This window comes from Lingula anatina, chromosome 1 (genome assembly GCF_051362555.1).
Source record: "Lingula anatina isolate TDL-2025a chromosome 1, LinAna3.0, whole genome shotgun sequence".
Classification (NCBI taxonomy): domain Eukaryota; kingdom Metazoa; phylum Brachiopoda; class Lingulata; order Lingulida; family Lingulidae; genus Lingula; species Lingula anatina.
This window is the reverse complement of record NC_141767.1, coordinates 25,421,796-25,434,454: the sequence shown is the minus strand read 5'-3', so window position 1 is coordinate 25,434,454 and position 12,659 is coordinate 25,421,796. Positions and strand designations below refer to the sequence as shown.

Sequence of the window (12,659 nt, the reverse complement as noted above, 5' to 3'; positions counted from 1 at the left end):
TCCCAAAGTTAACGTTAATCTTTTTCGTTAAAATGCTGATTATTAGTGCTTTTTAAAACTGATGGCAATTTTATCGTGTACTTTGTGATGTTGTGGGTGGCTTTTAGATGCAATGGCTGATCGACATGTCAGCAGTCTATGCGGGATTGACAGATATAGAATGTGAGGAGCTGGCTTTTCTTGAAAAAGTACCCACCACTAGATGGCATTTTGACCTTGACCTTAAAATCTTCTTTGTTATTTTATATCATTTTCGGGTTTTCTGGCTGCTCTGCCACAGGCTTCCCAATGAAAAAATAGGCAAGTCGACCAGGTAATGAGTATGTTATGTTACTTCTATTAATTGCAGTATGCAACAGTAACAGCACGCGGGTCTGGTGCGTTGGCACTTGCTGAATTACATGCAGAGGGCCGCTCTTCGTTTCTCGCGCAATGTATTTACGTGTAGTTGTGGTGGCTAGCTGTACTGACCGATATATAACTGAGATATCCATGTTTCCAATAATTTTGTGTATAAACCACAAAAAAATTAGTAGCTCATCTGCTAGGATTATTCTAGTTTGGGCTTGCTTTAATGGCCTGATTTTCCCTTACCAGTTAGAGCCCAATTATCAAGCCCGTCTCCTGCAACTCCATCTACAATATGAGCATTGCACATTTTTTTTAAGTAAATGGTTAAGAAAAATGTACAGCTGCATTTCATTAGTGCTTAATGCCAAATAAATTAAAGGGGATTGTCATGTGATTTTTAAATTTATTTTTGAAATTATTCTATTTATTTATTTTACGTATTGGTGACAAAATGTCTTGGTGCCAGAAACAATTTCCCAGCATATATGCTTTCAAAGAATCAAGTAATATATCTTAACTGTTAAAATGGGCCCATCAACAGGATATTTAAAAAGAAAATAGATAACACACACACACTTCATAAATATTAATAAGTAAATAATTTTAAGAGTGGGCCTTCTGTCTGACTTACAGTTTGTATGACAATGTGTCTAGACAGTGACAGATGCAAAATGCATCCTAGGTTCTAGACTTTGGTATTGCCAGCTCAGGCCCGTAGCCAGCAATTTCAAAGGGGGGGTTCTTTTTCTGAAAAAGTGGACCTTTTACCATATAATTCCCATGTACCTAGGTCAAATTTTACCCAGAGTGGACCTTTTTCCAGCAAAAAGGGGGGTTCTTTCGAACCCCCCGAACCCCCCTGGCTATGGGCCTGCAGCTCGATATTGATTTCTTATATAATCCACAGGGAAAGGTATAATGAGCAAGCTAGCTTTTTAGTGCCCTGATACTCAGGGTAGTACAATGCTGCATAGTGTTAATCACAATTTTTTCATTTTGTTGATTTTAGATGTACAGTATGATGGAGGTTGACTGCTTGCTCATTCAAGGTGTGCCATATGTAGATACCAGCAAGAACTCCCTCCTCTGTTCCAGTGGTTCCTTCTCTGAGGGCCAGACAGCATTAAAGGTGCTAGCACAGTGTAATTTAGTGAGTGAAAATGTCACCTCAACCTATGTCTCCCTCAAAGCATTTCTACTCATGATACTGAAAGATGTGGAGCTGAAGTCATTGGCCAGCCAAGACAGTGAGATATATGCTGGTATTCTGGCAGAGGTCTGCAATGTTTACTATGACTATATAATGGAGAGGAGTACCCCCAACCAGGCTGACCACATCACAGTGGACATGGGGACTGGTCATCTGCGGTCAAACCTAGACCAACGCAAAGGTCACCATGTCAGTAAACACAATGCAGGTATGACTGTTAAGAATCAACAGCAGAAACAAAATAAGGCAACTCAGAGTGGAACTCCTGTGTTTTTGTCTCCTGATGTTATAGAAAAAAGAAACACAACTGGTGCTAATGACAACAGTGAAAGTGAGACTTCAGTGGATATCACTGTAAAACAAGAGGTTTGTTCTGATGATGAAGATGATGACGTTGTGGTCATTGAAAAAGAAACTGGCCGAGACACCTCATCAGTAACACCTTCAAGATATCAGGTATTTTACATGGGTGCTAAATCTCCATCAAATGATCATGCAAAATCTAGTCGTGTGGATGTCCCTCCATCTCAAAAGGAACTTTCATTAATGGGAATAACTGGAGTATACTCACAGATCCCAGCAGTTCAGCAAATTCCAGTACCACCACCTAGTGTTCAGCACAGTATTGCCTCCCCTACCCGTCCTATGTCCCTCCTTGATGTTGAAGCCTACACAAACCCTGTAGTAAGTGAGCACCACTTTTCAGTCCCTCACAGGAGTCCACAAGAGGATACCCCCCAGCACATTGCCAGCAGCGGTAACAAGTTCACCAGGCAACTAGAGCTTTGTGATCCCAATAAAAGAAATGAGTGCCATGAGTATGTGTGCAGTGTTTGTAGCCAGACTTTATCCTCGTATGATGATTATGTCCAGCATGCATCTCAGCACACAAACTTACCTCCAGTCAATGCTGTAGCTGGACAAACGAATTGGCACAGGCCAAAGACTCCTCCTCCTTCTGTGCAACAGCAGCAGCAGCAACAACTTGTACAAAAACAGCAAGTTCAGACACCAAAGCAACAACAACAAGAGCAGCAAACCAGTGCAATCCAAACTAAAACTAAATTTAAGTCTAGTGGCATTAGTTCTGCTTCCAGATCCAGCAGTGTGCTCAGTATAGGGATAAATCAGCCTAGGGTAGCATCATTCTCCAACAACAGGGGAAGGAGTGTGAAAAAACACAACTGTCCCATATGTGGTAAATATTTCTGCACCACCAGTGGCCTTGTTACTCATATCCGCACCCACACTGGGGAGAAACCATTTGTATGTTCGTTTTGTAATAAACGCTTCAATGATCGCTGCAATGTGAAAAGACATGAACGTATCCACACTGGGAACACACAGACTCTCTGCCCAGTGTGTAAGAAAAAGTTTCGTACAGTGAAAGAACTGCGGCAACACATGGCTATGAGTCATCCGCCATTTCCAGCAGTCATGGATACAGCTGATACTAAAATTACCAGTCCAAACAAACTTTAATGTGTCACATAACTTTTGGATATTGTCAAGACAATCAGAATATTTGTTTACATGTTATCTATTTTAATGATTAATATTATGTTATATAAATATGAGTTAGAAGATGATTTCAGAAAAATATTCTCAATAGTTTTTTTACTAGTGATAATATTATGTACAGGCTCTTGTTTCTACACATTAGACTATGACCATTCTAAGTTTCAATTAATGCCATTTCTTGTTGGAATGGTAACATGAAATTGGAGTCATTTTGTTTTAGTTTTGACCTGTTAGAGGAAACAACGGGGCAAAAATTAGCTCAAGTTCAGTTTATCAGTGGCATCTTCTTATTTTAAGTATGTATTTTTGCCATGAGAGCCCCATTTGAACACTAAAATGGGGCAAGTGAAATGACATTTTCTGTCAAACTTGCTGGATTTATTTGTCAAACTTGATGGATTCATTTGTGGAGTTATTATTTGAGGAAAATACCAAAAGTATTATTATAACTTAACTAGCTTAGTTTCAAAGGCACCATGTTGTTTTTAAACTTTTATCAAAATGTCCCTATACAAAATTGAGCCTAAAAGAAAAAGTAATTTAAATTTGCTTAAATAATTTGTTTGTAATGACATGGTAAGCAGTTGAAATCCACATTATCCCAATTTTATTTATTCATTTGTATGCATGTGTTTTTGCATGTATTTTTGTACTACATATAACACAACTGATGAGTTATTAACAAGTCCCCAATAATTCCCCCTCTCCCCTCTCCCCCTTAAACCCCCAGCAGTGATATGTACTCCAAATCCAGCCTAAACTGATTGGACATTATACATTGTTACAGCCTCCTTATTTAGTAAGATCGTTTCATTATGTTTTATTAATGTAAAACATTGATTCATTTATATAATTTGAGTTATTTGTTATCTGTTCAGCTTTGATCCAGGTTGTACAGGTGTGTACAAGTGACAGTTTTTACCTCCCTTGTTTATATTTAAGAGATTTAAAATATTTAATAAGATCTATATGTAATTACATATCATATTTTGAGACTTGCAGCAGTTAGACTTTTTGTCGGCGTCCAAAAATCAACCGAAGCAAGGCAAATTATGAAAATTCAAAGCCGTTGCAACAGCGTTTAAAACCGTCTGTTGTTTCAAAGTTCCTAACTTAGTTGGTGATTATAGGAAATGAAAATTATTGCAATTTTATTAATTTCAGACATATCTTTTTCTTAGGTATGTGTTTGATATTAATTCTTTCTAAAGAAATTATTAGTACTGTACAGTAATTAATAAATTCTGGAATGTTATGTGCATGTTTGTTTATACATTGTATGCTACATAAAGAAATATTTGTATGCATCTGCACTGCATATATTTTATACACATTTCATTGTCTGTTTCTACTTCGCACTTCCATATATAACTTTCGCATTTTCATTCAATAAAGATTCAAACCAGTTCATATGCATCTAATTTGTATTCCAAATTATTTCCCTTTTATTAACGTAAATTTGATTCAGGTAGTGTGGAAAGATAAATGTTGCCTTTCACAAGGTAAGAGGTCCCTTCCTATCGGATTCTATTCACAAAATGCACGTTTTGAAGTTGACCAACAGTTTTTAAAAATTGGACCGAATAACACGCAGCTCAAATGGTGGACTATTCCAACTCCCCACACACACTGATGTAGAAAGTATATAATCACATTGCGAACAGCAAAAATAAGCTTTCGACCGGACTTTTTTAATTCACATTTTACACCAAGTCACTTTACAGAATAGGAAAGACTCGGTTCACGCTAATATGTGCTCATAACCCACTTCACCATCCTTAATTTGTCTCCCCTTTCATGCGGAGCTTTACGGAGAAGGAGATACGAATTCGGTGCGGTTATTTCTACAATGCATTACATAAAACTGATCAACAGGTACAAGTTCGTTGCAAAGGTTTTCAGTGGCATTGGGGATTTAACTTTGTTCTGTAACACCATTTAAAGTAAAATTAATTAAAATTTAAAGAAGCTGAATTTCCTATATTTTAGTTTATTTTCTATTGCATGATTCAAGTTCTTATCGTTCTATAGAACAGAGTTCATTGATGAGGCAAGAAAAAATTTCATAAATTAAAAACAGATTAAAAAAAACAGACATCTAATACATTTCATAAGCGTTAAGAAATATCTCGCTTACAGAAAGAAATTCTACACTAGGACAGATTATAAATAGTTGGCAGAGTTGTTGTCCTTAGATAATAATATATTCATATAAAATTTCATTCAATAAATATCACCGGTGTGCTTTAAGATGAGTGTTCATGACATGGTAACTGTTGCCCTGTAGGCTAAAGTATACGTTTTACAAAAATGTTAAATAGGAGAAGCGACTGTACAGTGGAAACATCAACCCCCGTTACAGTTAAATGTTGTGTTATGAAGGGTATGTAGGATATGTGGCTCTTTGCATAATTCCAGATTATGCTGCACCACAAATGGCGTTGTAATTTGAAATTGAGGATCTCATGTTTAACAAACCAGCCAAAGCTGACAAGTATACGGACCAGTACAAATATAATGAGATGGTAGGGCTTACAACAGTTCCGAGTTTAGATACTTAAAAAAGCAATTTGCAGGAAATATATATTTCCCTCACGAAAAATGAAATGAATTGGAAATACCCGTATCGCAAATAAAAATCTAAATTACATTGTGACATTAAATATAATATATTATATGATTGTCTCTTTTTCCTTATTCTTCAATCAAATCTGTTGCTCTTTCGTTTTAAATCGTGTAGGTAGACCATGCACAGGTTTAGGCGTGGGGAAATGCGAGAACACGGGGTCTTCTTCTGCAAGTTGCCAATCTGTCGTCGTAACCAGTTCCGCTGCAAGTATTTTCAAGACTACGCGAGCAAAGTCCCGCCCAATACAGTGTCGTCTGCCACCTCCAAATGGAAAGAAATCAAACGGTTTGTCCTTAGCAGGGTTGTCCTCCCACCTATCTGGATCGAATATTTTACTGTCAGAAAACAATGGTGACTGATGTTGAGTCTGGCGAATGCTGTAAACCAGTGACCAACCTTTCGGAATTTGGTATCCCTGGAAAAACCAATAATAAAATTATCAATATCCAATATTTCGTTGGGAATCTGGTCAGTTTCTTCAGGGAATAGTGTACAATATTAGACAAAAATTATCATTTTACTTGCAATTTATCTTCAGCAATTTATTATTCTTAATATCATTTTCCAAACTTTTGACATTATAAAAGAAGACGCAACGTCATTTCTAGAGCATTCAAGGCAGAGATGTCTGGAAGAAACATCTACTGCATGATGTTTTGATATACCTTTTCACTTAAAATACTACTCAAATAAAGCCATAACCCTTACATCAAGCTCAAATGTTTTCAGCACTTTTCTAAAAGCACCTCCCGCTGGAGGCACTAGCCTCAGAACTTCGTTCACCACGTGGTCCAGGTATTTGACGCATGTCACTCGGTCAAGGTCTGTCACAGTTGCATCGCGAGTCCACCCGTGCTGGATGAGTTCTGCGTGGAGCTTTTTTCTTGCCCGAGGATTTTCATGAAGAAGATAGATAAGGCTACAAGCTGCACTCGCTGTCGTATGATGCCCAGCAAACATCATTTCCACCGCAGAATCCTGTAAAAATTGACAAAATAAAGAAACATTGAAGAAGATATAAGTACAATATCAATCATCTTCTCACGGATTTCTGGAAGAAGAATTAGGGCATATTGCAATACACTTTTCTGAACCCGAGAACGTATTTTATTTAATTTAATAAGACCTCTTAAACGGAGGGGCAGGGTACTGAATTCGGTATTTAATTTTTAAAAGGGGAAGGTGGACGCTGGTCTTCTTTGGTTCTGCTTATGTTCATGTGCTATGGGGAATCTGAATGATGCGGTTTATCATAACTGATATTGTACTCATTTTTTCGCTCTCATTAGCGAAAAATTATAGTAAAGATTAACAAAAGTGGTAAAACGCAGTATCTTTCACAGAAGGACTAATTTTGTACTTTCTCATAAAACATAAATATAGTGAGTATATTAAGATATATTACTTTTAACTCTTGGATGTAGATATCATCTTTCGCGTCCAGAAGATAGGCGTTGATCATACGGTCAAGCGCGTCAATGTACGGCCGTTTACATCCCCAGTCAGCCAAAGACTTGTCAAGCTTTTTACGGATGTGGGCGTCAAGCGCACGGTCTAATCTTTTCCTTGCTCGAAGTCCCTAAATAATGATGAAATATAGATGGTATTCATAACGTCTTTGAGCGACATACTACTAAATGAAAGAGACAGAGATACGCCCTGAAATGAAAAATTTCAATTCTGAAAAAAAAAAAAGTTTTTCAAACTATTCTCTCCAGGGACTCGGGGTCAATACAGCAGCAACCTCTAGCTATTATGATGATGCTGACATTCTATAAAACAAGACTTCTGAGTCAGGATGTGAGAGACGGAATAACATATAGTTGTAATAAAATTAGACAAAATATTGGATGAAAGTATTCAGACACAAATTCGTCTTGATAAGCATATGCTGTACAAAATTGGTTGGTTTATGTAAATGACAAAAAAAAAAAAAAAAAAAACGCTAAGTTACACACTATTTCCACACTCTTTACCTGACCAAAGTATTCGGTGCATTTATTTTACGGTTTTTGATACCGCACTTGATATAAATATATACAGCAGTGTTCAGCAGTCTACAACCCCCACTGCACTGCTCGGATGACTGCTTATGGGGGATGGCACAGTTATCACCGAGTTATCAGTACATGTACAAACCATTCAAAACTTAGTTTTGGTAGAAAAATTAGCAATGCCCTTTTATTGGAGCCGAGTAGACAGGAGAACCCATGGACAACCAACGCACTCGAGTATGTCCGGGTCAGAAGAGATGGACGAGTTATTTGAGCTGGTGCGTAAAAAGTTCTTATCATAAATAAGTCACCGCCTTGTATCTTAGGTTTGTTAAAAAAGCTAACAATTTTGTGATTTTTTTTAATAAAGTGAGAGAATAGGAACGAGTATGTTTAAACCTTTTACAGTATTATCAATTCAACTACAATGCTTCGGTGAGCGAATTTTGGCGAGATGAGCAATCAAACGTGCATATGTGCCTTATATCTGAATGGCGATCAAGATACTCTACTAAATTGACAGATGTAAATAGGCTAATTGAAGGTCATATAAACTGAAATATACGTTTTAGCAAGCATTTGCCACGGACTTTAGTCTTGACATTTTCAACTACTAGGCAGACTTTAACTTTAGATTACGAACTCTAGTAACTTCGCATTCAATATAACATTGGCAATGAATATGAAGAATATGTAAGAAGAAATCATAAAAGAAATATTAAGTGACAAAATAAACCAACATGTCAGCCCAGAAGTGGGGATCTGCATTCAGTTCGTTTTACAATTTCAGCTTTTTGGAATTAATTTTATTTATCTGAAGCTTTTCACCGATAAACCATGAAAATACATTCCCTTTTAAATATTATAGACATTATAATAGCAATGCTGTTATCAAGCAGAAACAATGACACGAAGGTTTCGACAGGGTGTAGTATTGGCTAAACCATTGTACAAATGCCAAGGTTCATTTTAAACCAACAATGACGTCATTCAGCTTCAGGAGTTCTTGAAAAGATCACATATTAACTATACACCTGAAAGAGATCTTGAAAAGATCGCGTATTTCTTCAACTGAAAAAGAAGTGTGTTATTGGCAGGGGCGGATGCAGAGATATTTTCTGACAGTCTTTCAAATTATCTTTGTTGATCCATCTTCCATTTTTGACCGTCTTCCGACAGAATAAATTAGACACCCGTCAATGAAAACATGAAAATCTGAGCGTCTTCCGGAAGACCCAGAAGACGGCCTAAATCCGCCCCTGATTGGTCACATGAGTATCCTTCTTTCTTTCTTTTTCATCATTTCTCTTTCATCATTAAGTATTTAATTTCACTTACACATGAGTGCAAAGCACATAATAGTACGGCGTACAGTGTAAATTGAAGATATCCTCCATTGTATCAACATAATTGTATAACTGTATTGATAATATTAATCTTCGATAGCACAAGCGACACCTACCTTCCACAAGCCAAAGCCAGGGATACTGACAGGTAGAGAAAATATATTGTCCACCACTGTCTCAAGGTCAGAGAGAAGATTTGTCAGGGTGTTGTCGTCACATTGTAAACCGACTAACAACTAGAAGTATGTAAGAAATTAAATGTGAAAATTATTTTCCGAAAAAGCTAAGTAGGTGAATTAAAAGCGAGCAAGACTCTGTTGAAGCAGATTATGAATGCAATTTGACAAATTTTAATCCCAATTTTGGCTACACATCTTCGGGTTTAAATTATTTCTGTCAATGAAAAGTCAACGTGCGAATCTTCCTACTTTAATTAGTGTTTTCATTATTAACCCTCCAATTCTGATCTAAGACCAATGAAACTATACTTCTCTTCTGTTCTTACAAAACACTGTATACGAACACATTTAATTTCTGCCAATTATGTTTGCGATATCTTGTGTATCGTTGTTATTTTTCAAACTAATCCAGTTTTAAAGTCTTAAATATAGCTTTTTCCATCACATAATGCTAACTGAAGAATAACAAAGCTTTCTTAATCGTAAAAAAATTGAATTATTTACGTGAAATCACTGCAGGCCAACAACTGGTCAAAATTTACTTTTATGTTGCGAATCAGCTTGACAACTTTTTAAATCACCGGATATCTGCAGGGGACATACCTCAGTTCCAATCGCAAAAGATAGTCGTTTGCATTCAGGGTACACAAGCACCTCGTCCTTGACACACCAGTCCCGTAGAGCGCCCCGTACAATCCTCTGGATCTGCTGGACGTAGGTGCCCATTGCCTTCGGACTGAACGCCTTCATAACGACCATTCGCTTTTGCCTGTGTACGTCCCCTACGCTATTGTGTAACGCCCCTGGTCCGAAAAGACGGTAAGTGCTCTTGGGCCAGTGGGTGGTGACCAAATTGTTCTCTGCGCGCAAAATGATCGCCACATTCTCAGAGCCAATCACTCTTATCGTATTAGCTGCTAAAATGTTGGTCTTGAATACATTGCCGTGTCGACGTTGTTTTTCTTCGTAAAATTTTTCTTTCTAGTGAAAAGAAAAAAAAACATGAAATGAAAATAATTCACCCCAAGTATCTAATTTGCTAGTTATTATCATACCTCGCGGAAACACAAATATATATATATATATATATATATATATATATATATATATATATATATATATATATATATATATATTACTTTTAATTTCGTTCCATTTTGGGACAGTAAATATGCCTACTTACTTTCAACATCAACTGAATCGTCTCTCCCAGGAAGGGCATACCCATCGCACCCGGGGGCAGGGGGAGGGGGCAGAGAGGGTCTCCTCGGCGGCCATATGTGAACCTTTGGTATAAATATACCACGAAACACACCACGGCTGCCAAGATTAATACCTCTGTCGTGCATGCATTTCTGAAGTAAAAGGTCTTAAAATGTAATCTGTAAAAACGAAGATAGTCGTGAGCGACTGGAGTTTTCGTTGCAATATGTTAGCAGACAGAAACTATTGATTTGTTTGACATTAATTCATGGGGCGAACAGTAGTCAAGTTGGGCATGGTTTTTTCATCCTAATACGAGTATTTTTAATGACAATTTATATCTAGATATCGTCCGTAATACATTGTACACTACCCATTCAGTTTAATACTTAAAACAGTGACTTCTTTTTTTCACGTCAAAATGCTTGTAATTTTCCCTAATTTGTAAATTGTTTTGAGCTTGCCTACTACCGTGTAAGTTGTTTTTATGTCACTGAAGCGTGAAGGAAAAACTTCTTACACGAAGTTTTCTGCAGTGCGCCTTCTTCAAGGTATATGTTACTTTCAGACAAAAGATCTGATAGCTTAATGCATTTGTCTTAAAAGCAACTCTAGATGAAAGATGAAAAATTGAAATGTTATGCAAATGTTGATATAACCATTAATACTTTCTATTTATCAGCATGAATTATGTGAATCTAAAACCAAGTTGGATATAAATTCATGAAAATTAGTTGCACGTATAACCAGCATGTTGTAAAGTAGCAAAATTTCACTTTTACATACAAATACTGTTACTTCCCCCTCTCCTTTCTAACTAAATGAAGAGTCACCGTATTTTTACTTCAAAACAACAGTTTTCGTATTTAAAAATAATGCTTAAATATGTCATTTAAAATAATTATGTATTACTGGCAAAAACCAACAGCCTATTTTATCTCGTATTCAATGGTTTAATACCCTTACTCTTTTTCTGTTCAATGTGATCGATGCCCAATCAATTAATCAAATCATCTCATTAATATGCATAACATCTCATTAATGCTCTAATTTTTGAAGGGAAAACGCACTTTGACAATATTCCCTGCATGGGGAAATCACACTTGAAAAAGAAAAGAAAAAGGCAGTGCTGTTAGACTTACCCCCACATGTTTCCTTGCCGCGCACTCTCTGTGGTCACTCTGCTCTCTGCGGCTGTCCTCTGAGCGACCCCTCATTACACATTTTGTCCCGATCGAGTCAGCGCGTGCATTGTGCTCCCCACGTCAAATATTTCTTACGTAATTAACTCCCAGTGCACTGGCAACTACTGCAGGGCCTGATTGCTGGGTTAATTCATACGATTTCGATGAAAACAATTAAAATTGCATGCACTTAATGACTAAGATAGTTATTTCTGGTTACTTTTGATATCTTTCTTTGACAGAAGGATGCAGGACAGTCATCGATGGCATAGTTTTCATACACTTTTAGATCAAGGTTAAGTTACTGGTCTATATTCAAATAGTCATTCCACACCCTTTTTTATGTCTCATCATCATCAATTAATAATTCAATTTTTGAAAGAGAATAAATTTTGAACTTGTAAAGCGGCCCCTGACACAGCATGTAACCCAGTTCACGAGGGTCAAAATCGCCGTTGCATTACCGAATATATCATGTGTTATGTAATTCCAGGGGCATATAGGGGTCAGTGTCAGATTCACTATTAAACCGTTTGATTGTTAGTATAAGCTTTTATGAATACAGCAAAGGTGGGTAATAATTTTATTTATGGCCGCTTTTCTAAAAATTGACAAGGGCGTTTTATGACATAACTATGATCGCTGAAGTATGACTGGTGGCGAGGAACATGCTGAGCTGTTGTTGGTGACCGATGGAGATGTATCAAGGTCAACATGATGGGAGTATTGACATGTGCTTTTTTGTGCTTTTTTTGCTTTTTAGGGGTTCGTATATGAATTTTTTACGAACTACTGAAATATTCTACTTTTAAAAACTGCATGAACGCCTGCAACATGCAATTTCATTTTTTTATTCGTTCTCTTTTTGTCTTCTATTCTGTATTGATGAATAGCCAAATTCGTGCATACATGCTTGCAATAAAAGTAAGGGTTAATTTTTTGTGCCTAATCATTTTGATATGATTACCTTTTAAAATTACCTTTAAACCTAGGTCAAGACACTGGCTAAAAAGATGCTGGACCATATAAAAACACTTAGCAT

The 12,659-nt window shown here is 36.8% G+C and overlaps 2 protein-coding genes across 3 annotated transcripts; one reads left to right on the top strand and one right to left on the bottom strand.

Annotated features, from left to right (window-relative positions):
- The first annotated feature begins 163 nt into the window (after window positions 1-163).
- Window positions 164-4,495, top strand: LOC106168990 (uncharacterized). Its single transcript, XM_013548269.2, has 2 exons — window positions 164-313; window positions 1,361-4,495. The coding sequence occupies exon 2, from the start codon at window positions 1,361-1,363 to the stop codon at window positions 3,041-3,043; it is 1,683 nt and encodes a 560-aa protein (XP_013403723.2). The 5' UTR covers window positions 164-313; the 3' UTR covers window positions 3,044-4,495.
- A 339-nt stretch (window positions 4,496-4,834) lies between these two features.
- On the bottom strand, window positions 4,835-11,910 carry LOC106169000 (cytochrome P450 26B1). 2 transcript variants are annotated; one of them, XM_013548283.2, is made up of 7 exons: window positions 11,576-11,905; window positions 10,414-10,585; window positions 9,834-10,211; window positions 9,168-9,287; window positions 7,117-7,290; window positions 6,420-6,689; window positions 4,835-6,126 (listed from the first exon to the last, which is right to left on the bottom strand). In XM_013548283.2, the coding sequence occupies exons 1-7, from the start codon at window positions 11,581-11,583 to the stop codon at window positions 5,788-5,790; spliced, it is 1,461 nt and encodes a 486-aa protein (XP_013403737.2). In that variant the 5' UTR covers window positions 11,584-11,905; the 3' UTR covers window positions 4,835-5,787. The 2 variants fall into 2 exon arrangements, with proteins under 2 accessions (XP_013403737.2, XP_086856888.1); XM_087000762.1 differs by lacking the exon at window positions 9,168-9,287 and having other exon boundaries at window positions 11,576-11,910.
- Window positions 11,911-12,659: the final 749 nt, after the last annotated feature.